This window comes from Thermobia domestica, chromosome 2, assembly GCF_964235325.1.
Source record: "Thermobia domestica chromosome 2, izTheDome1.hap1.1, whole genome shotgun sequence".
NCBI lineage: Eukaryota > Metazoa > Arthropoda > Insecta > Zygentoma > Lepismatidae > Thermobia > Thermobia domestica.
In genome coordinates, this window is record NC_137455.1 from 86,889,219 (window position 1) to 86,915,762 (window position 26,544).

Here is a 26,544-nt window from a genome sequence, read left to right on the forward strand (position 1 = left end):
AAAATTCATAACGACTTAGGGCGACGAAGTTACAGAGCTCGCCGAAAACTCCTTCTTGCAGAGAATCATCGTAAGAAAAGACTATCTTTCTGTAATAAATATGGTACCTGGACTGTTAATGACTGAATAAAGGTGTTGTGGATTGATGAAGCCACGTTTTTTGTTAGTAACACTGGTTGCCAACAAATGTACTGTCCTCATAGTGCTGATCACACCTTTCTTCAGTGCATTTGTCCATCTGTTAAAACCATGCCAGTATCATGGTCCGTTGTTCCTTCAGTTATGGTGGTGTAGGAGAGTTACTTATCCACCCTAGAAAGCAGACTATGAATCAGTTTGTCTATTTTCAGCTATTAAACGATGCACTGGAAACATCCTTTGCAAAAAATGAAGCGTCATTTTTATGCAAGATGAAGCCCCTTGTCATAGAGTCAAAAGTGTGGTATCTTGGCTTAAAGATGCTTGTGACACGTTTTCTGAAGATTTCCGACGGCAAAATCCAGACTTAAACCCCATAGAAAAGCTATTGTATATCATAAAGACACGTTTACAGGGTACGGACATCTCTACATTATCTCTGCTGGAAGCTGCCATCAGGGAGGTTTGGGAAAATTCACCACTTGTTACCCGCCAAAATGTCGCCTTGAGTCTTCCAGAATGACTGAAAGCATGCAAGAAGAAAGAAGGTTAACAAAATACTGACTAAATTTTATTTTGTGTTGTGTTCGGAGTCTTTTTATTTGTAGTTCTAGCTTTCACTTGTGTCACGTTAATACTTTCCGCGCGCACTGTATGTATATACAAAACACGTTAATGTCTTATACTATGATTATACGATAGATTTCGAATGAATTCGAGCAAAGTTACAAACGACTGAAAAATCTTGAATTTTTTCAAAAGACTTCGTTTCGAAAATCTGCTTAAATAAATATACCATTTAGATGTATAGATCATAATGCCGTTTACAGCAATCTGCTATCTGAAACCATTCTGGAAGTTTGCAACACTGGTTAAAATTACGTAAATCCGAAAACTAGTAATTACACCTAGCACAATGTATTGTCTTAATGCTGCACAAGTAAAGAAAATCAAAAACTGTTTTAACAAGGTCCCACAAATACATCATTTTAAGCCATATAGAAATTTTTACCTTTTTTTTCATATCTCTGGTATGGTTTGAGATATCAAGTTACTGTAAACTGCATTATAATCTTTATTTGTTTTGAAAATCATCACACTTTTTTGAAATAAAGTCTTTCGAAAACAAGCTGGAATTTTTCAATTCTTGTAACTTTATTTCTAGTGCTTTGAAATACGTCATATGATGTCCGTAATATTCTACAATAATATACTTCGGATGTACACTCATGTCCAAAATGATTGTCGCATATCTATAACTGTCTTCTTGTAAGGGTAAAATACGATAATGATTTTGCAGGGTACTATTAATACTGATACTATGTTTATAATCGGGAAATGTATATTTGTGGTAAATTTCATAGGAAAAGAATTATAAATACGAAAATTAGAATGAGTAAAACAGAATGTTCCTAATGGAGAAAAAAGTTGTATTTTCGTTTTATTGTTCCTATTTACTGCTCTTTTGGCATGAAATTGCCGCATGCATGTCTTTGCCGATTATACATATACTAACATTAGAAGAAATACCGGGTGAATTCGTTATCAAATTATATTCCTACAACAACATATTTATAGATATGCGGCAATAATTTTGGACATGAGTGTACATTATCCCATCCGTTTCATTGGCCCCATTATTTCTGTAGAAGTCTCCAAAATGTAGTTGTTTTTCGGTGTTTGTGATACTGTAGTGTTGTTAGTCTGCAACATTGAATATCGAGTGCGGTTTAATAAGTAGATTTGGTATATGTAAAAACCTGACGTACTACTTACTATTTGAAAAATGTAACTTCGTGCTTGGTTGGTAACACTGTAAATCGGGTGGTATTGCAGAATATATCAAACAATGTTCCCCTGTTGATGTTTGCGTGATACGAAATTTCAGAGTTTTGTATCTATTACTTTCAAAGTTACAAAGGCGTATCAAGATAAAATGGTCCACCTTGTATGTATAGACTGACCACCTAACCATGAACACACACTACTTTGCCTAACGTAAGAGGCATGGGGACAGTGAAACTGCTCACCAGACGTGACAGGGATCTCACTGTCAGTCAGTGTGATGCTTGTGCATATGTATCAGATAAGGGCCAAATTGTGATGGTCAAGCAGTCAGGAACGAGCATCTCGGGAACAGCGCGACTTTGTTGACTGTTCGCGAGCTGCCGTGATTACTGTCTTCCAAAGGTGTCGAGGTTGATACAACAGGATAGGGCGCAAACTGTGGCACATGTTTAACATTGGACATTGTGTCTGACCACACAACTCATCATGAGGTTTTTCACAGCAATGGCACGATGCTGCATGGTTTGATGAATCACTGTCTTTATCACATTGAAGGCCGGGTCAGAATCCGTGTATTATTGGAGAACACCTGCTGAAGAAATACACAGCAGGATGACGACATGTCAGGGGTGGCTGGCTCCACTATGATTTGGGGAACTTTTACGGGCTCATCTATAGACGTGGTAGTGCGTGTGGAAGGCACCATGACGGCTTATAGCTATCAGCAAGGTCTTTGCTGATCACGTATACGCATTCATGTCGGCCATATTTCCAACTGGAAATGGCACCTTTCAGCAGAACAACGCTCCTTATCACAAGGCCAACTTTGTGGTGCAGTAATTTAAAGAGCCAGTTTCAATTGCTGCAAGAGCTTCCAAATTCCCTATTCTTATCCAACTGAATACCTGTGAAATTACGAACACAGGGTGGCAACAAACCTGGAAAACCGAAAACTGTCAGGAAATTTGAGAAAACTGGGAATTCTCCTAGTCAGGAAATTTCGACTTATCGAAAATGAGATTTTAAAAATATTTAAAATAAAATTTTTAGACGATTTCAATTTTTTTTAAATAAAAAAAGAAAAACATTCAAACTTAGAAACCTGTTTGTTTTCCACTAAGGATGTGTAACAAACTTATGTTCTGCAACTGTGTGCATAATTTTTTGTTTTTCGCTTGTGCAGTGGAATATCATGTTAGTAACCAACCCATAAAATGCAGATGGATCATCAATCCAATTGTAAACTCGTTTTCTACACACGCGTAATTCCAATCTTTTTCCCTTCTTCGTTCTCACTCGTTTCGATTTTATTGTAGTTTCTTTCCCTGCATTCAGTGATGGTAGCTATGAGTTCACACAAAAAAAATTGCATATCAGTGCATGCATTGAACCAATACTCTGCGGATAGCTTAACTAATTTCACTGCATCCTTGATCCTTAAATATGGGATATGTCTACAAAATTGTTGGAATTTTTCACAAAGTTTTATCAATTTGTTGAAGGATGATGTGGTACTCGGAATGGGCAAGGTATTTAGCGGGACATATAAGTTTAGATTCTTAGTTAAATCTCAATAGCGAAGTTTAAAATACGTGGTATTTTTTAGGGTTTCGTGGTTGTCAAAATAAATAAATAAATAAATAAATCGCAATAAACAAAAAAATTACTTGAATTCACCGTTAAACTGAATTACGATCAGGCAATTTCCCTTCTGGCCGAAAACTGTATTAACAGTTATTAGTAACTAAATATTGTTTATTTTTTATTTTTTTAAAGAAGATTGTTCCTAGCTATTTCAAATACGAGAAAATCTGGCTTCTATTACGATAATGATACTACCTAAAAAGCACTTATACGACCACTAGGATAATTAAATATCTGAGTACGTACGTGGAGCTTGAAGAGTATCTGCTGCAAGTTCAGGACTCTTCACAGCCGGCACAACTGTCACTGACTTTACGCCATTACCAGAACTCAACATGAGAGGAACAAACCCAGACTTTGTAAACTGCTGGTTTATTTCTACTGCAGCTGAAAAATTAATCAGAAATATAACATTAATATTCAGTTAGTAGGGAAAAAGTTTACATTGTTATTTAGATAGCATTACAATTATAGTTGAAATAACCATCTATCTGGAATATTTACGGCTACTGGAACGCATGAATTTATTTAACGCGAATATAATAATAAATGTAAGTATAAAATTTCACACATCTCTCACAAACTGCAATAAAATCAGCTTTAAATGCAATGTTCATTTTCATATTTTCAGTTGTTTCAGCAATATGGAAAGATTTTGTACTTCTACAACTTATTTGATTTGCATGACTAGTTCGGAATTGGGTCCAACTTTTTCATACTTGCTTTATTTTTGCTGGAACAAAGAAAAAAGTACGTATTCTGGAGGTGTGCGTAAAGGGAGGTTCTACTGTTATTTCAAGCCATCAGCGTTGCCCAAATACAATTAAGTACATGCAAGATTTCTTCATAATAAAACAATAGTTATAGTAATCTTTAAAAGTATTCATTTCTACAAATTTAGTATGTTATTTTCTTCATGCAAGTGATTCAGCTTGGTATGGCCGATCTTTTAACATTTCTGTAAGGCCTTTATAGTATGTTCCAATGGGAGACCCTCTCGAATAACATAGTAACCATGGAAAGGAGCAATTTCCATCTAAAATAACAGGTGTGGCAGTGAAACGGGCGATTTGGCAACCCTGGAAATAGCAAGTTACATTAGAAATCAGAAAACGGGAGTGGTGCCATCTGGACAACAAACCTCTGTCATTGACCTTGGTATCGATGTTCAGTCGAGATGGTGTGGTGAACCGGTGAACAACGCGCTTTTGGTAGGAAGGTGTTTTACAAAAACGGCGACAGCTACGTGGCTGTGCAGCGTATAGAAAATCTCACGTCATGCCCCAGTCCCGTAGACGCATGCTATCAAATTGTGGGTACTGAACTTCGAGGAAACGGGTTAGAAAGAAAGGTGGAAGTACCAAACGCGTATGCACACCAGAAAATGTTGCAAGAGTGGAAGAAGCCTTCAGCCAAAGTCCCAGACGTTTAACACGCAAGCATGCCCTGCACCTTAACATATCGGACTGCAGTGTACGGCGAATATTGCACAAGGAACTGCAATACCACACATACAAAATACAGATAGTGCAAAAACTGAATGCGGACGATCTCCGAAAGAGACTATGCTTTTGTCGGGATTTGCTGAACTCGATGAACGACAATCTAGGCCTGTGCGATAATCTGATCATGAGCGATGAGGCCAATTTGTGTGTGTCATGCTTTCTTAACAAGCAAGGAGCAGCGTATTATTTGGATTTTTTTTTTAAGACGACTGCGGCAATGCTGTTACTGTGGATACAGAACGTTATGTTTACATGTTGAACCATTTCCTAGTGCCACAGCTTGCTGATCCTCCTGTAACTATAAGCACATTCTTCCAACAAGACGGGGCCACATGCCATACCTCGCGGATTTTTCCTGGTCATCTCATCTCCCTGGCCTCCAAGATCTACTGACCTTTCAACGTGTGATTTATTCCCTTGGGATCATTTGAAATCTGAGATCTTCCAGTATGATCCATTACACACCATTCAGGAACTAAAGGATCAAATTCGGGAGGAAGTTAATCGAATTCCGGTGCCAGTATTGCAAGATGTGATGTCTAACTTCCGTAAAAGACTTGGAATGTGTGTGAAGGAAAATGGGGACCATCTACGTGATGTCATTTTCAAGTGATGGACATTTTGTACCGTGATATTCCTCACAAATTGCAAGCGTTGTAAATTCATGTATTTCTTTTATATCACTGTGAATAAATTTGAATCGCTGGTGGAGGTTTCAAAATCGCCCGTTTAACTGCCGCACCTGTTACCATCATAAATCACAGCATTTCTCTGCTCGGACGAAAGATATTAAATAATATTAGTAAAAACACATTAGTGAAATAACTTACTTCCCACATAAATTGTGCGGTTCTATTTCAGGCTCTGATAACGATTACATTACCAACGTACTGCCTTCAAATAAAGTGTTCTCGCAATCGAGGCATAGGCTTGATCTCTAAACTGCTCTGATGCATTCTTTATCTTTACATAATTAGTATTATGTTAAAGTTGTTTCATAAATTCTCTGTTCTCCGAGTCAGAGATGAAAATAGCCAACGTATACAAAAAGACGGCCAGTAACAATACAGAGTAAGGTTCAGATGGAGAATCTGGCCAACCAAACATCTACCGCTTAATGTGCATCCGAATCACCTATGCTTCTACCGGGAAATTATCCACGAAACGTATGTTCTCAATTTACTGCTTAAAAATTAATAAATAATAATAATAGAAATTAATAATAAAACAGAAGGGAAATTACAGACTTACGTTTAGCGACTCCCGGGGGAAGCATCTTGAGACATCTGTCCGGGGGCTCAGTGGTCACTGTAGGCAAATAAAACAACAATGAAGTACATGACACTACTCATATAATAATTTGACTGAAAAAGAACGGGGAAGCAGCCACCTGAGCCAGTTTGCATACCAATATTTCCCATTGCCATCACCATTGAATATTACAATGCAATTTACCCCCAACACCAGCTACCTCTAAAATTGCAGGCAGATACCTTTCTTGTTGCAATTAATTTCAACTTTTATGATCGAAAAAGAGCATCTGGATCTGCGCATTCTGAATCCAGTATTAATAACTTCTATTTTTTTTTTTTTTTTTTTTATTTATATTCCGAATTGCTCTTAGTTAACCCCACCCACCCAAATATATTGACTTCTATTTATTTTTTAAGTTACAAGGAAGAAATTAATAGAAAATTCAGAAAATCATATATTCTTTTCTGATAAAATTACTTCTCATACTGGGGCACTGTTCATTTATGCTTCCAGGTGCCTTAATTGTTCACTTTGAAACATTCTCCCCACTTTCATGTACTGTGTCTCCCATTTAGAAAACTGCAAACGAAGTATCGTATTATAAACTGTATTGTATCACATACTACCCTGAAAAGAACTATTCTACTTATAAACTAGTTTTAATTTTAAACTTACTAACTAAATAGTACTTATTTATATACATTACGTTCTATTTCACACTCTGTTAAGAAGTAACTGCAACTCTCGAACAATGCTATTAACTATAAATTGTTAACTGATCAAATAATGAAAATATATATTCCATTAATAATCACAATATGTCACTTCTTAAGAAAAGATTTTGCCTTTCACTATTTCACCCCTTCTACCTTTCAACAATTTGCTGATAGAGAATATCAGTGTCTGTATCTGTATTACTGAAGATTTCCTACCTTGTCTCTCTTCTATATATGACAATGAATGCGGTTTGGAAGTAACATTGTCCTCTATGTAATTTCTTAATACTTTAATTTCAAAACATTTTATGCTCTTTCCTCCCAGTGAAACTGATTTACTGCAAATCAGAAGCCATACATTGACCCTATTTCCTTTCACAGATAGGTTCAAAAATGTTTTCTACTCTGTAATATTTGTTCATCTGTATTTAGAATCTTGGCATCCGGAAAGAAATACTATTAATCTTCCAAACTTTTGCGAAACCCTGAACTTCTGACATCGATACTCTTCTATCTTCGTATCACTAGAGCATCTCTATTATTTCCTTGTCTCTTCTCACATCTGCTACTCAACTGTGCTAATCACATAACCACAACAGAATCCACTAGTATCTACTCAAAACAGTTCGGATCGATTGTTCGTCTATCTTGAAAGATTTTCTTCCTTCATCTTTTTACAATTTAATTCGTTCAAACTTAAATCATAGCACTTTTCATCTTTTCTTTTTTTCTCCTGTAAATAGCTACTAATGATACATAGATGACTAGATGAATTTTATCCATGCACCATACGTCTTCTAGAATAGGTATTCTAGAAACTGGAAAACTATCTACTTCTTTCCGAAACTTTTTATTTTTTTCCAAATTTGAAAGGAGGAACATATTAAAAACCAATATTTTCCTCAGCACTTCTTATCTCTTGCCTTCCACCTATAGATATTTGAGAACTATTCCATCACTAAATATTTTTTACATTGTATTTTGGTATGCCTGTACTTTCTAAAACTTAAATCATGAATTTCTCGCTTTTTCTCTTCTCTTCACTAGTAAAATTCGTTATAACCAATCTTACCAGATTACGAAGTTCATGTCTTATTCCAACGATATTTACTGTCTAACACGTCTCAAAAAAAGAGTAGTTCCTCCCATTAAGAAGTGTTCCATTGGGATAGGCAGAATAATCCTAATATGACGTTTCAATATAATAACTATTTTCTTTTCATCCATTTTTATTAAAAAAAAAATAATTAAAAAAAACTCTTTACAACCTTTATAAATCTTAAGAAATCAACCTGATGAAAAACATTTTGTATTGATCCTCTTGTATTACTTTAACACGCATGACATCCTACATAACATAGTTAACTTTCGATTCTATTCTCTGACTCGCTATATCTCCAACTTTCTTCACGTATAAACACTTTTGTACTGCTTCTTTGAATGAACGATGCTGTGATAATTATGGCTGCTACTCTGCTGCAACTGGAATATAAGGAACTGAAGTTGAGCCAACACTCGTGTTCTCTCTATGGTCTTCCAATGAAAATTCGTATAAAATTACACAACTTTTCTTCCAATGCAAATTGCGAAATTCTTCTCGTAATTTTACAAATGTTGGTGCATAAATATTCTAAAACTGAGCTAGATTTATTTGCTAAAAGCATTTCATTGATTAATATGCTCTACTATTCAGCTGTATATATGAAAAAAGTTACTCCAATTATATATGAAAAGAAAATCTAAAATACTTTTTCATCTTCTTGAACTTCACTGATTTTTCACATTTTGATCCTCTGGATCTGTAGCACGAATCCTTCGCCTCTACTATCATACCATCCCGAAATTATGAATCAAAATCATTAATGTTGTCAGCAGATCATAATCCTGAACTTTACAATTGTAGAGTATCTCACGTTACATATTTTACAATATTTTGAACTAACTGTATCAAGATGTCATTTTCAATTTTGAGAATTACGTCGTGTTTCTTCCATTAAACTCGCAATGTGCTCTCCACGCTTCTCTTCACTTAGTCATCATAGGCTGGTCGACTTACCCTTTCAGGGCTTCGTTCTAGAGAGCCGAGTTTAGTTCCTTCATTAGAACATTCTTCACATACTGTATTTCGGTAAGTTCTATAGAACTTTGGAAACTAAAATTAATTTTCAAAATCAAAACTAGCTTAATATTTCTCTCTATTCTCTCATATTTGCTAGGTGATATTTCTTTCAGAACAATTTCCAGTGAAATCTTGCAATAATGGAAAAGGTTGTACGAATTAAGGAAATGTAATTCCATTAATGAATGCCTTACACACTATTTCACCAATGAAGAACTGTATACACTACGATTCTTCAGGAAGAGTAAAATAAACATATAAACTCTCAAAAGCTTCAAGTGAAATACTTGCTTATAAACAACGACTGGCTTTTGTTCTGCTAAATCATCCTTCTTCTATCTTCTACCACTCTTTTCATACTAACTGAACCACACCTTTCAACACAAATTTTGACATACGATGCTCCACCAATGGTAAACACTTTCAACACTTCATTAAGCTTACAAAAAGCAAATTATCAAGTTTCACTTTCCAACTAAAATGAAGAGTGCATTTACTTTTTAACAGAATGTTTAATATATACTACAAATACATATAGGTTAAATTGCATGAACAAGATATTATCACAATCAATTAGTTTCTAGATTCCAGTTGCTTACTAAATTGAAGGTTAGCAAACTACTTTTAATTACTTATCAATTATATTATAAACTACATCACTTATAAGATTACTTAAAATTAGCTTGAAAGAAACAAGTAAGTAGAATAATATATAGAAGCAATGAAATTCAAAACAACGTCAACAAGAAAGAATAAATAAATAAATAAATAAATTTCTCTTCGATCAGCTTCAATTACTACGTTTAAAAAAGAATGCTGAAAGCTTTAGCCTTTGCAGGACTATGAATGGTTTTCGTGTTTGTTCGAATTTTGAATCATGAAAGCAAAGTATTGAATGTATATCGAAAGGCAAAACAGAACATTAGGTCTAAATCTTGTTCAAAAAGGGTATATTCTATGATTTTTCAAAAAGAAAAAAAAAAATCGCTATACATTTCTTGCAAATGCGTAATTTTAGTGTTGTATTACTGTAAGAAAAGCAAAAGCAAAATAATGGCTAATCATGAAATTTATTTTCTTCCCGCATCCATTCATTCATTGCACTCATTCAAAAGCACAGTGCAGACATACATTCAGTCATTCCTTTACAAGCACACGTACATTCATACACGGAATTCCCTACAAAATCAATCTCTAGAATTGTCATTGTTCATTCATTCATTATCTTTTATGTTCACTTAGTTTCAATTTCCAGGTCAATCATTTACTGATTACGATTGAAATCACACTTATCACTCAGTACAACAGTCACAATCTTTAAACGCGTTACATAAACAAGGGAACCACACAAATCCAAACAAACAAGACAGCACTTCTTACAAAATTCCAAATAACCGTATTCACAAATACAAGATTTCACACATACACACATACACAGCGCCTTTCATCTTGTAATATTTTCCCTTGACTTGTTAATGCTCAAACACTTCCTGTGGATTCATTATTCCTACAAAAGTTGTTCAAATGTCACACTAAAAGACCAGTTCAGAAAAGCACGTCACTAATTCTTGGAAAGAAACTTTGCATCATGCTCTACAGTAGCATCCGCAACAGCATGCTTAACATTCAGGTGAATGCAAATACACGTTTCGATCTTCGACAGCAACATGAACATCTGGCGTCTAAGTAACATAGATTGAAATTTCATTTCCAAGTCTCTAATTTACGACATACATGTAGTAATTTTCATATTCTTATGAATTTCTTCCATTATTATAGCATCACCTTTAATATCAATTGCACACTATATTCTGTAAGTCTTTTTTCTTCGTTTACAATAAGCTGCTCACTTCAATTTTTTTAACGTTTTCTTCCCATTGAAATCTCATAGCATAATGGATGAACTGCCAAAATACATAGACGAAATCTTGCACTAAACAAAACCACAAAACCAAAAGGAAAAGTAAACACTTTTGCTCACCAAATGATTAATATAAAAACCGAATTATGGAAAGAAAGAAAAAAAAAGTTGAAATGTTTAATTTACAAATTCATAATCAAATAACACCACATTCTGTCACTTACTCATGTCTCACCACACACTAATAAAACGAAGACATTATCTACTTTCTACTTAAATGCCTTCTTGTCGGTAATCACATTGTGGAACATTACTTCATTTACTTGATGTCGGTTTTATTGACAAATATCAATGGCATCGCCAGGAGCTAAGTTCACGTAATCTTTCTGCCTTAATTTCAATCTTCTTACTATTCTTTATTGTGAACACACAACACAAGAGTTCGACGTATTGAATTAATAAAATGGTTTGTAAATAAGATTCTTGATTGAATTTGAACACCTCTTCCTATTATTTTCAGTTTCCTGTATATCTTCTTCGAATTCTATTTTCAGATAGCATTATTATGCCGAAGTTTAAGCACCAAAAATAACACTCATATAACGTGTTTCGCTAATGACACCTCTCACACTTACCACAGCATTAACTACTATGTGACAATCACATATTTCACTCTAAATCTTCCTTTTAATTCAACCAGTACACACACACATATACACACATTCAACAACAGTGGTCGAATTGCAGTAGCACCACTAGATCGGTATCCAATATCAAATCTAGATTGGTTTTCATAGCTTAGGAAACTAAACTGTCATAATGGTGCGCATTAATTATAATTTAGTGTGTCGCAATAGACAACAACTGAAATGCGCACCTATAAAGCATGTCAAAGATCAAATTCTTTGTGAAAAATGAAGTTACACTTTTCACTTATTTCTCTCAAAGATCGAATTCTTTGTGAAGAATGAAGTTACACTTTTCACTTATTTCTCTCAAAGATCGAATTCTTTGTGAAGAATGAAGTTACACTTTTCACTTATATCTTTTCGATATAACTTTCAAAGCAGCAGAAAAGTATACAATGTTTCCTCCACTTTCTCTTTAACACAGCCACTGTCCAACCGCATAATCGAACACAAACTCAGAAGAAACATACTGAATATTTAGCAGTTGCAGGATTGTATAAACACGTCTGCTATTTTTCTGTATCAGCTGTTATTCTTCTGTAAATAAGTTCTGTCTTCCATCCAAGAAACAAGATGTTTGGTGTATTGATAACTTTCAATATCATATCTAAGGCATTTAGTTAATTTCAAATTGTCATATTCACACATACGCGGCACTCTTGCATATCTAATGTTGATGGTGACTTCCAGCAATACACTGAACTAAATTCACATTTATGACCGCAAGTGAAGTTCACCAACTTATACCAAAGAACCCAAACACAATTCCACACGAATGTTGAAAATTATTGAGATGAAACAGTCCGAAAGCAGACAGGACGCACTAATTCTTCTGTGCCACCAGTATAAGAAAAGTCCAAGTTGATCACTAAGTTCACATCACTATTCATTTCAAGAAAACGAATATTACAGATATAAAGCCAAGAAATGATGAATAGCAGTGTATTCTGGAATTGAGCTGAGCATGCATTTCATGAATTACTACAGAAAAAATAAGGCATTAACTTCGCGTCAAGAAACGATCCGACTTTATTGACAAGAACATCAGCCAACAATGAGCTTGTATAATTTGCTTATTTACTATAAAAAGCAACAGAAGGTTTAAGTGCTGGCTAAAAAATATACGATGTGCCGTATCGAAATAAAACATTCAATTTTTATATATATATAAAAACATGTAAATACTAACTTTTATAAGAACATAACAAACTTACTTAACTTTGAATTTGAATTTATTTGTTCTTACAACAACACAACAACAAAGTTAAGGGCAAGGTGAAGAAGGGTAAACAAATCTTACTATCTGATATAATTTACAAAACCTGGCTCAGGCAGCTTGACCCACAGAACACGTGCAACAATCGTACTTTCACTCATAGCCACAAACACTCAAAAGATACGAACATTCCTATCTTTGTTGGCAAATCAGCAGCCTTTTAAGGATACAGGGCTGGGAAAGATCAGGTAAAAGATGGAATTAAAAGCGGTGCAATTAAATGGAACATTCAAGGAATAAATAAATAAATAAAAAAAAAGACAGAGAAGGAACTTTAAGCAGTGTTCAGGTGTACTACATATATGCAAATAAAAAGGCAATAAGAATGAATTCAGGCAATTGTTCATTGGCTGCCAACTTCCCTTTCGTTCGATTCTCTCTGTTCAAAGAAAAATTAACAGCCCACTAGCTGGAGAGAGAATTCAAAACTCTCCAGCCATTAGGCTTTATCCTCAGAATCTTCATAAAATCACACACCTCGCACACATAACACACTGCTCTGTGGGTCTTTATTGGAGGATTAGGATGTCTCACCCAACACCTACAAAAACTGAAACAAATGTTATGAGGGCTTCTTCTTCTCTGTCTTGACACTCAGCAGCTAAAATAACAAAGCAAACAGCATAAGCAAAATGCATACAGTATTCAGTTATCAAGAAAGTAAAGACTCGAAAGTGCTAACTACAAAGAATTTTTTGCTTTAATTCTTCCTTTTTTAGCAATCTCGTAAATAGTATTTTCATTGTGGAAAAAATAGTAGTTGCTATTCCAAAGAGGAAAAAAAAACTATTATATCCATTTTGATGCAAATAGAATGAAATTACGAATGCAAACTTTTAGAACTGCAACAGATTTACTATAAAACAAAAGAAGCCAACGCAATGCTAAATATTAAATATGTTTACACCATATGCCTAGTCTTTTTTATAATACGCAGATACAGCAGAGCTGCATACTGCAGATTCCTGAAATCTCTTGAAATTACAAAGCCTGAAATTCATCTATTAAACCAAGGTACATTTAATATTCTGGATCTCAATTTTACCTTAAAAAGCCCTCAAACTAACCAAATGGTTTTCTTATTCTTCCACTATCTAAACACAAGAGACCTTTCATTAGAAACGAAGCCACAAATAATTAAGAAAAAAATCAGCTTCCTTTCGTACAACGACAAACACAACTCTTGCTAACAAAGCGAAAACAGCTATCACTGACAAACGATGGAAACGCGTTTTTCAATACCTACTGTGAGCAGATTTTACACCAACTACCATAAAATTAATTCCTCCATAAGTCAATAAAGATTCAGACATAACCTGAGAACCAGGATATTTAATACACCGAAAAAAAAAATCCAAACACAAAGTCACCATTCTGACTCTCATACCAAGAAGACTTCGAAAGATTAGGCATATGTGTAAGATTAACTATCAATGTTGAAAGTGGCGCAAAGGATGTAGGAAAATACTGTAATCACCATGACAGAACCTGAAATTAGCGAATGCAGCCCCGCGCGCGGCATTGTCTCTCTAGACAGTGGCGCTCAAGACTGTTAAGGAGGCTGCTGGTCTTCGGCTAGCCTGTTATTCTTCTGAAGGGTAAACAAATGAAACAAATGCATACAAAAATCAATTAATATGAGCTTTCCATAGTTTTATCAGTGAGTGGCGTAAGATATTATGAATAGTCATATCGTACTTTTGTATTCAGTCTACATTTATTAAGCAAATATTAAAAAAATATATATTAAGTAATTACTGTATTATTTCAAGAAAAAAAAATACTTCCTACACAAAATAACGAGACTAGTTTGTATTCAAAACATAATTCAGATATTAGCTTGCAGAAATAGTAAATATAAGTTATAGAAACAGTTCACAAGTGATGCAACAGTAAATGTTTTAAGTAAGCAAAAAGATTATCTCAGATAAATTTCATTTTCTTCGGATCTTACGCCAATCCTGATTACAATCTGGAGCCATGTTTCAAGTTAAACACGTCCAATTGAAATTAAATAAGATCAAAATTTACTTCAAATTTAACTTCTGAAACAATATGAACTTTATATATCTAATAAAATTTCAAAGCTCTTTTCTCATTAAAAAAAAGAAAAACAGAAACACGGCCCCTTAAAATACAAACACTGCAGGGCAAATTCATGCACGCACATATAATTATCAAAATATTTGTCCTGCAGTGAAAATTATGAGTCAGCATTCTTGGCTGACAGCACTGTTCAATATTTGAAATTATATTCCAATTATTAATACATTAACAAAAGCATTTTTCTTTTACTTATTTATTTTCATTTGGTATTAATGAAATTGCCAGTATTGATTGATATATATAAAAAAATGTAGACGTAATCGTAGGTTTCTTCCCTTGTTGCTTGTATAACAACAGATAAAACTTACAATGTGTACTAATTTTTAAAAAACAAACATCAGTATTTGCATCGTAAGCCACTCAATTTTATTAAATTGATTTTGTTTCCGAACATTAAAATATATTACACATATGTAGTTACAAATCTTACAAATAATTAGATCTGTCAGATTTCACGAGTGTTTTAAGTACAATTTTATAAAATTTCCTTGCCTTAGTTCGAGGCAAAAATGTAGTATACTTATTATGGAAACAAGAATCTCACACTTGCACGAACTTCACGGATCTACAAACTACGTACATATTGTGATGCGATTTTTGAACTATATATTGCATATAATTAAGTGATGCGAAAGCTTCATAGTACTTTTGTATGTGTGTTCATGTGATAGTGATTTGTCTCATACCTGATAAAATAATTCCTACTTTTTTTTTACGTATTATACCTAATTGGAACAGAAAAATCTCTTAAGTGCACATGGATTATTTTTAACATAGACTCCCCACTTTTTTTTCTCTTCATAACTTAAGAGTTATTTCTTTTCACTGTTACTGGCTTATACTAATGGTACAGAAAACACGTTACGTAACTATTACTTACAAAGCCTAAGTGATATCTTTTATTCCTTTCATTTTCAAAGCTTTAAACGGAAATAATGTAAAAATGGCATTTGTAACAATCACAGCTACTATTTTTAATCTACACTCACATTACATCTCGAAGTTTCATATTCGATGGTTTGCACAACTACTGATATATTTCCACATGTTCACTGTGTTCCGATAACATTTTAATCTTGTGGAAACATCTCCCAAAGACGACCAGTTCCATCACTAATAGCAAGCGCTATTTCATAGTCAGCCACACGTTCCATAGACTCAGGCGCGACTAGTTTCTCGGACACCACAAACGCACATCTTTCTTGTATGATATATAATTTTAGTTTATATTGTAAGTTCCAATCAAGTTAATATAAATAATTTGTCTCCTGTAGAGCTATCGAACTATATACTGAAATTCCTCAATGTAGCTATCTTTTAATATGAATTTTCCGGAATAGAATTTTCCGAAATGATGAGTTTTAATATCGAAACTTTCTCTGTTTACTTACACTATTTATTCTTGGCGAAGAAAGAATTTGAATTCTTGTTGTTTATCTCACACTAACGCATTTTAAGGTTCATGAAAACTGATCTAAGAGTGGACACTGAATGACACTACGCACATCAACGACCCGACTGCTAACTATCCGGCTTCGAAAGTCCAATTATGCAACTGTCTCTCATATGTCACTGATAACATTAATTGACGATTTAATTTCGTGAACAAAATAACTGGAATCACACATCATTTCGTAGACTCCAATAAAAAAAAGTTACTTCTTATATTCACAAAGTAAATAATAAATATGTGCTTGTACTGCTTTTCTTTTTAGGCATCAAACATATAAGAGATCTTTCATTTTATTACTTTATCATAGTACAGATAAACTTTACTCATTTAACTATTTCAAGTACTTAATATTAATAACTGCATTGTCTATTTTTTTATGATTCTTTGAAGAGTTCAACACTATAAACAATATATATACAAATAAAAAGTTCCCAGCACTCCATTGTAAGAACAGTCTTTGCCAATACTTGCTGTTACATCAAAGTACCGAAGTTCAACACAGCAAACACAGAAGTCTTAACTATTGTATGATCAAGTATGGTTAGATCTAAAAATAAGTTATCACGTACTTAATTTGAATTTAGAGTTTGGTATTCAAAAACCGTGACGGAGAAAAATTTATCATTCTATCTATCTTTCCCATACTAATCTTAATCTGTTCAAAACTCATAACGCATTACTTCAACTTAAAATGTTAGTACATTCTGTACAGATCGTCGGAAACTTAACACGAGCTTTAAAAGTGAATATATTGAGGAAAAAATCTGACTTTTACCTTAGTTAACATTTCATTCATTTTGGAATACATTGATTCCCAAGACAGAATTGGCTGTTAATACATAAACATGACGATCTCAAGTGCCTTTGCCTATGCTGCGAAGATGTTACAAGAATACATAAGCTGACTATAATTTTATTCTTATTTTTATATAAAGGAGTAAAGCTCGATTAGTTAGTACATATGAAGCTTTTAACATAGATAGAATGGCAATAAATATTACTTGTTTCTGAATATCCTACTGTAGTCAGAAAAATGTTATTGGTAGATAGAGAAATTGCTGGTTTTTTAGTAGTTATATTTTCATTACTAAACATGAGTGTAATTAAATCAGTTATACTGAAATCCTTACAGTCTGTCATTTCATCTTCCAGTTTCTTATGGTTCATTTCTCACCCACATCTCGTCACGCAAGATTTGTTTCGATATTTCTCTTTCCACCTCATAAATTAGATTAAATTCTTCACTGAACTTTCTCAACGAATCTTTTACCATCACTACCAGATGAACGTTAAATTAACTAATGTAGAACTTTTATTGATTTAATTATCCTATTTTCTGTTTAATTATCACAATATAAGCAACTTGAACATCGCTAGAGATTGAAGTTAATTCTTTTGTATGATTCGTTTGTTCAGGCATATCCTAAAGTTCACTATCTCTAACATTCACCTATTCATTCCATTAACATGTAATTCTCGTAGTATAAGTTCTTACGTATTTTCAACAGAATTATCACGATCACAAACTCCATTAATGAGTTATCCATTTAATACAACAGCAGCGTTATGTTTTACTATGTTTACCGCTACAATCAGAGTTGCTTTCAACAATCATAAATGATTAACCGTAGGTTAAGTATACTATATTAACAACATTATCTTTAATCTTATATCAGTATTACAATATTAAATCAGTTACAACAATGAGTTACTTCTAAACAACTTGATTTATTTAAAACATTATTATACTATCTAGGAAAGTAAACAATAATAAGGGAAGTTTCTTAAGTAATGCGCTACGTACCATTTCTAAAAGAAGGAAGAAACCTACGATTTTTCATAATACTAAAATAATAAAGAACCATATTGCTAGCGACTGGCAATACTTAACACCATAATCTTCATTCGCACATGCACTCATACAACCATTCATTCATTTCAAGCACTGGTGTTGAGTTACTGGTTTCTCAATCTAGTCATGCTTAACTATTTTCATAATCTGAACGGAGGAATAAGCTGAAACCGGACTTGCACATGTCATTCCTATTCCCAATATATGTATATATTTAATATTCAGTTTGTGTCAGTTATCGCTGAACTGTAAATAGCTTCTCGGTAAGCAATTCAAGGGAAATCACAGCATGACCAGACAAAATCTGAAGGCAGAAAAAGGCATTTTGTAAGGCTTTCATTTTTTCAATCAAAAATATATTAACGTGTATTTCCAAAAAACAGATCATTTACAGTTATAAAGATGCTCATATAATTGTAACAATTGTACATTGTATAAATGTACCATTTCTAATTATTTGCCATTCAATTCAATAAATAATAATATTCAAATAATATAATAACATCTGTCGAGAATAGCGAAATGAGTATGAAACAAATACGATCATAATATCACCATTCTATTAATGAAACCTCAATATTTTTAAACGAATTATTAGTTTAAGATTTACTTTCGGATATGAATTACATTAAAATATGTAAGTAAAATGCAGCTGCAAAAGTTATGTGAAAGAATGCATTTACGTATTTATTTGTTTTAAGATTCATAATTATGCTTAATGGTCCAATGGAAGCCTCTACGTCGAAATCAAACGTTGAATCATGTTTATTAACGGTGCAGAAGCTCTACATTATAGTATCAGCATTCTACAAAAATGAATGCAATACAAATTTTACTCTTTCTTTTAAACTTGAAAAATCAACTGATTTTAAATACAAATTACGTTTTTCTGTTACAATATCATTTAAAATTTAATACGGCATGTTTATGACTTCTTCGTTGCCTTATGCCTTGTTCTGTGTTCATAAATTAACCAGCAACTCAACAAACTCTGTACAGCTATGAAAGCTGTTTCTTTCCGTACCTGATGGCTGAACTGGCGTGTAAACGAAGTTGTGTGCTTCACTTGTTTTACCACTTGACGTCACATACAGCCGTACAGTAACGGGCTCACTAATGTTTGTATTACGATATGGAGGCACCACGCATACGAGATGAGTCTAAAACAAAAGAAAAACTTGTTTATTACACTCAAATTTATATAGTTGAAACAAAGAAACATGTCTGAAAATAGAGAAAACATGATCTCTCTCACACACCCCTGTACATTATAAGCACTTTCGTTCTACGCTTTATCAGATAGGGCAGCATTTCCCAACCTTTTTTAATTTGCGGCACACTTCAGGTGTAACTTGAATTATCGCGGCACACTCATATAGATAATATTAATGTTATTGTTATTATTATTATTATTTGTAAATATAAAATACCGTGGTAACTTCTTTCTGTGATTACTGATCTCTTCTCACAGAGGAAAAAACCCGATCACTGGCTTTACCCCGTGGTAAATCATTATGCTTATTTTTCATTCTAATTTAAAAATAGAAAACAATTGTAATGAAATATAGTTCTCAGGTTTTTAAAAATACAATTCTTTTTTCAAAAACTGTATCCAACCTTTCACAAAGAAAGAAGATCACTAAATAACGAACGATCGAAAAAAATTCTTTTACTTTTAAAACACAAATGTAGGCATTTTGTATGCATGTTTGTTTTGTCGAAAGGATTGAATGATATCTTAAAATTGCAAGTTACGAAATAGTCTGCAACAATAAAGAAGCAGTAATGGTCATAACAATGATAACAAATATTTTTTCAACATTAAAAATGTACAGAAAAGTAACACAGTATGAAACATAAAATTGTAAATTCATAGTAATTTGAAATACAAATACACGTTTTTCCCTATGTCTTGCAATTTGATTGATATAGAATTAATAATTTTGTTTCGATTTCCTCGCGGCACACCAGTGTGCCGCGGCACACCGGTTGGGAAACACTGAGATAGGGAGTAAATAAGTAGGAAGGAAAGAAAGAAAAATTAAACATACAATTGACTGTGAAATGGCCAGGTGCACGGCACCGTCTGAGAACAGACAAGACGTGCCCCTATGCGTCACAACTATTTTTCTGTTCCTTTGAACATCCTTTCACTTCTTCATGTTTCGTCCCTCTCTTTTCTGATGAAGTGTAGCGAAAATGCTTATCATGTGCCTCTTTTGGTGTGTGAGTGGCGACGATTTCTCTTTTGTCTAGTAAAAATTTTACATAATAATGAATTTAAAACTAATTTATAACAATCACTGCAATCCGTAAATTGATCATAGTGTCTATCGCAAAATAACGACTTTAGTATTGTTATTAATTTCATCAGGGTAAATTACATACTTCTGGTAACTAAAACCTAGATTGTCTTCTAGAGACTAAGTCTAAAAATTGAACCTAGATGCTTAGGTCCCTGAATCTGTGCTTACGAAGAAACTATTATTTTCCCGCGCATTCTGACACAGAGAAAAATGCGCAGTCTTACAAGAGCAATATATCATCTTCACGATGCTGCCAAGTAAGTATATAATTGGTATATAGAATACAATCATAACAATTTACAAAGTACATAAGTAAGTGATATATAGATAAAAATCAAAACCTAGCATACTGGACGATATCGGACGATTTAAACTTGAAAAGGACATGCTCACCAAGAAAGGTAGATACACACAGTAGGAGCACTCCCGAAGTCTTTCTTTCGTGGTTTGGTGGTTAGCATCACAGAATTCTACAGAACTGCTTATTTTAGCATGAGTTCGAATTCTATATATATATATATATATATATATATATATATATATATATATGAAATAAAGAATCTGTATTTTATTGTAACAAATATTCATGCCTCATGTATGGATGCAGCCGACTTCCCGCCGAAATATTCCGCGTCTACTGCTGTCAAAGACTTGCTTTTTGCCTACTGTGGACCTACCTTAAAATCAGAGCATGTCGGAATTATACCCTGTAGAGAATCCCTTGCACACCCATTAGATTGATGAAATATGCAATTTTTGGATTGCGTATATATGACTTTTTTTTTTTTTTTTCTGATATAGACCGCCACACTCTGGTTTCTCGAATTCGAAATAGCGCGTGTTGAAATTTTGCTTTTTGACGATTTTAGATAGCCCTAGCTCTGAAACTATGCACTTTTCACCACAGGTCTTTATTCTCTCTTATTTTTGTCTTATTTTTCTATAAGGAATCTCCTCTTACAGTTTGTCAGTCTAGTTCATTAACAATCTGTATATACATTATATATTATATTTCAAAGTGTTTAATCTAAAATATATTTCAATCGTTTAAAAGCTTATTCTTTTACATTATTGTTTATAGAACAATATGATTTTATTTAAGTGCATTTTCTACTTGTAAGTAATACTTTTCAAATAACAAACAAAAAAAGTAATTTCATTAAGCAAACACAGCCACCAAGTTTAACAGCAAATAAAGCAATAAAAAAATGTTTTTTTCATCTTTTGTGCACACATCCTTGTAACCTTCCTCCTCGTCATTCCTTGCCTGAGTCAGTTGCTACCCAACTGAACCCTAGAGACTTGATTCGAAGAAAATTATTTCATTATTTTGATTTCTGTGTTCTAAACTGAAAATTTTATATACCCGTACTGGAATCGAAGGAGGATGGTTAGCCTGGCGGCCTTCTTCTTCTTCTATATTATAAGAGAGATTTTCTTTCATTTTATTACAGCGGCGATTTTCACATTTAATAATTAAAATATCGATATGGAATGAGGACTAAAAGATGAAAAGAAGGTTTTAGCGCAGTTTTGATTAGATTAAAAATTTATAATAGATTTTAAGTAAAAAGAAAAGGAATAAAAAAAAGGGGTAGCAATGAAAACCTAAAAAAGGAAAGATTGTAACAAAGTGTTACATCCATTGTGATTCGGTGTGTTTTTCACTCAATAGTTAACAACTCCATCTACAGCACCTTGCTACGGCTTTCCTTGTTATGGTACAACTTAAGGCAATCAAACCTACAAAGTAGTCAACTTTGTTGATTCCTGATGTTCGAAGAAGATTCTTTTGGCATGAAGCACATGTTTCTTGGTGCAGATTACATCATTATAATTTTTTTCTGACTTCTGTCAACTTTTAATATCCTCTTCCTTTGCTTGTTTTTCTATTAAAAACCGCAGGTCGTTAGGAAGATTCGAACTACCGACCTTGGGTTTTACAATTCTCGTACTTCCCACGCTACATACTGTTCGACTATTTTATCACTGAGCGTTTTTCCTTCCTTGCTAGTGCTTGCTGAAGAACTGGAATGAAGTGTACAATTCCAACTTTTCTGAAGCTACTTTCAAAGATTTACTCCATATACCATGCAAATTCATGTTATGATGAGATTAGTACAATATTCCGGTATCGTATAAGATAATTTCATGGCAGAAAAAGAATGTTACAGTGTTCGGATGATCCCAGGGTTGGAAATTATATTTTGGATACATACAGCAATATACACTGCGTTAAGTTGTGCAATATAAAATGATATAGATACATCAGTTTACGTCAATTAAACAAGTAAAGGTAGCTGTTAAGTATGAAAGCAACTATAGACGTTACCATTGGTCTACCTTTAAAAAAGAGAGAAACAAAAGTGCAAAATTTCTTGTTTGTTTTTATCGACAGGTAGAATCGTTAAGTGCGAACTGAACGTAAATATCATAAACATAAGCTACTGAAATTCTACTAAGAAATGCCGTTACAAGAATCTTCTCTCTCTTAAATCGTCGGATACAATTACTTTACAATGCGTAAGGATTATTTTAATGTAATGAAACATTAGCATTATTCTTGCACCTTAAGGTGATCTAGTACCCCTAGCAACCTTGAAAGTTAGTCCATTTAAAAAACATAGGAAAGTTTTTCATTAGTTTCTTCTTTATTATTAAGGTTACAAACGTAAAAATTTAAACAAACCTAGAGGAGATATATATCTACGCCCTACTTATCTTTGATTTTGGGAAGAAAGAAAAAAAATTAAGCTTCCGTCTTTGACTGAAAATATGGCAACAGTGAGACCTGAACTCCCTGCGACGGTATAATTTTTCCTTCCCGCCCGAGTCGAGCGACAAGTTTAGTTCTCGGTCTCGCTCAAGTTGTTCCGATCAGATGACTCATAAACCGCGGTACAACAAAAACCTTTTTTCATCTCTCTCCCTCTCTCTTTTTTTTCTTTCTTTTCATTCTTCGAAATCCTGAAAGAGAAGTTGTCACATATCACTTTACCATTTCCGCAAAATAACATAGAAAGATGTTAGTTTGTGATCTTTGGGAAAGATTATAGAAAAAAAAAAAAAATATATCGTTGGAATCAATCTAGGACAAAATTACCCTTTGGAAGCGTGGTCAAAACCCTCTCTTCTGAAATAATTGAAAGATACTTACATGAATAATTTTTTTTAGGGAAATATGATCAAGTTAAATAGCATATGGACAAAATTCCTGAGCCTTACTTTTTTTAAATCACTTTCGTTCTTTGTTGTCTGTCCACATGGCCACTTCTACACTATCTACATCCAGTGGCGGACTGGGACATAAAGAACCCAGGCGGGGATTAATCATGGGGGGCCCTCTCTCTCTCTCTCTCTCTCTCTCTCTATATATATATATATATATATATATATATATATATATATATATAGAGAGAGAGAGAGAGAGAGAGATGTGTGTGTGTGTGTGTGTGTATGACCGGATTCAGAATTTTATGAAGGGGGTGCACCAAAAGTTACCAGTACATTTGAATTATATCTGACTTTTTTGTGGTGTGAATGAGGAACTGCCTGGAAATGTTCAGTGTCTGGACTCAGGAATGGAACCCACGACTTCTCGAATGAAAGCCAACGCTTACCAACTAAGCCTCGGTCGCTTTTTATCATTATAATTTTAAGAATATAATTTACTTGCTGCTTTAGATCAGAAATTTCTTTAATTGTGGATACTTGAAATATGATGGATACTAATGTCGTGTAGAATCCTTATGAAAGTGTTGTTATTTTCACTGCTAGCTTCTCATTTTAGCAAGTTTATATTTACGATGAAGGAGGGTGGACCCCCTCGTTGTAAATATACACTACCTAAAATGAGAAGCTGATAGCAACACTTTCCAAAACTTTCTGCCGTCATGTGATTCTGATGATTCTTTTGCATGATACAAGTTTCTATAATTTTCCAAGTGTCCATCATAAGAGAAATTCCTGATCTAAAAAATCAAATTAATTATATAATGCAAATTACACCGATACAAATCGGCCGTGGTTCAGTTAGTAAAGCGTTTACTTCGATTTTGAAAAGTCGTGAGTTCTCGAGACCGGATACAGAGGTTTTCCAGTGCGTTTCCTCATTCACACCACAGATGCCTAAAGGCAATAAAAAAATCAAATTTAGTTAAAATGTACCGGTGCACCTATCAGAAAATCCTGGATCCGGCCTTATATATATATATATATATATATATATATATATGGGTTGGGCTGTTTGCGGCTGAGATTCATTGGGATTAAGATACGCAATAAACAATTCTATTTTGTAGCAATAAAATATAGTATACACTACACTACCTATGCAATTTCACAATTATTACAATTACAAAAAATAACATAACTACATACAATATAAGAGAAGTAATTAACTCACATGACTTCGTCGCTCGTATACATTGATGGAAATCTCAATTCTTTGTTTTTTCTTGACTTGTAAGTTTAATATTTGGTTTAACATATCGGACTTGATGTGAATAACGATACAAAAAAGAATTTAAAACAATCGGATAACTTATAGCATTGTTTGATTAATGCATTAGTATTTAAATGCAGAATGAGTGTAAGGGACCTTCTTGCCAAATGTGCGATACTCCAGTAAATCCGACAGTTTCTGGGGGATTAGACCCCCGACCACAGGCTCTGTTCCTTGGAACGCCGAGGATGTGTGGCACCTCCAGACCCCCTTTCTTTGCCTCCCCTTAAATTTCCTGAAATTACGTTCCTGTCAAGAGGGCTCAAAATCTTTTGTTGGGGACCCAAAATCTGAACAGCCGTCACTAAGCAAAACAGGCAAATAATACCATTAATTGATAATCATCTTAAGGGACTTCTATCTTAGGAAATTTAGGAAGGGCCCCAGCGACTCTTCAGGGCCTCGTAATCAGGTGTTAAGTAATTTCATACGGTTGCATTCAATATACCTAATAAATATGACGTTATGGCAGTTCTGCCCTTTGAGATTCATTCTTTTTAAAATAGGCCATTAAACTTCGCCTGCTAAATTGTAGTCATGTTGTTATTGGTGCACTTCTTAGAAGAGCGTAGCCAGGCACTCGATAAAATAAATTATGAGAAACCATGTGGTCATGGCCGTAAGCAACGGGCCTCATCGACGATGAAAGGAGCTCTCTTGGGTCAGATCATAGGGTCCTATCATATATATCTATTCGCATAGAATTCATTCTACTTCAGTGATAGTATGTGAAAATTCTTTCCTTTTTTTTCTTCTTATTGACTCAAGAGGCCCAGGCGGGAATCCACGCCTTCTCACCCGGGGCAGTCCGCCCCTGTCTAGATCTAGAACGTTTTAATTTTGCATGTCCGGGACTATTCAATATTTTATTAATTACCGTATACTCACGTGTAATGTCTGCACCTCCCCTTTTCCTGGAAGTACAGTAGGAAAAAAATATAGACTCATGTAATGTTCACACTAGCATTCCCTAATTTTAGATATTTTTCTAATAAATGAATGTCGCACATGTTTGTCTCTCTAAAATTGCCAAACAATTCAGGTCTATGTTGTTAAGTACTGTGTATAGCAATATTGATTTGCGGTATTTTCGTTTGCTCTATAACACCTTTTATTTACTTCACACACGGTACAAATACCAGTATTCAAATTTACAAACTGAAAGGTCCGTGTAATGTACGCATCCTGAAATGTTGGGTAAAAATGTTCGGACATTAGACGAGCGTATACGGTGTGTTTCTTTTTGTTAGGGGGGTGTTTAAAATCTGTAAGGATGAGGCTCCTCATAGGTCTCACTTCTAGATTAGCTCGAAGCTAGAATTTCAGTATTACG

General features: G+C 33.8%; 1 protein-coding gene across 2 annotated transcripts in view; it reads right to left on the bottom strand.

Moving 5' to 3' along the window:
* The window catches only part of NFAT (nuclear factor of activated T cells 3), a 110,119-nt gene that overhangs the window by 16,368 nt on the left and 67,207 nt on the right, over positions 1 to 26,544 (bottom strand). For both annotated transcript variants that reach the window (XM_081743686.1, XM_081743694.1), the window contains exons 9-11: positions 19,426 to 19,561; positions 6,327 to 6,383; positions 3,817 to 3,957 (exon numbers count right to left, since the gene is read on the bottom strand). In XM_081743686.1, the coding sequence (XP_081599812.1) occupies positions 3,817 to 3,957; positions 6,327 to 6,383; positions 19,426 to 19,561 (334 nt within the window). The remainder of the gene's footprint in view (positions 1 to 3,816; positions 3,958 to 6,326; positions 6,384 to 19,425; positions 19,562 to 26,544) is intronic.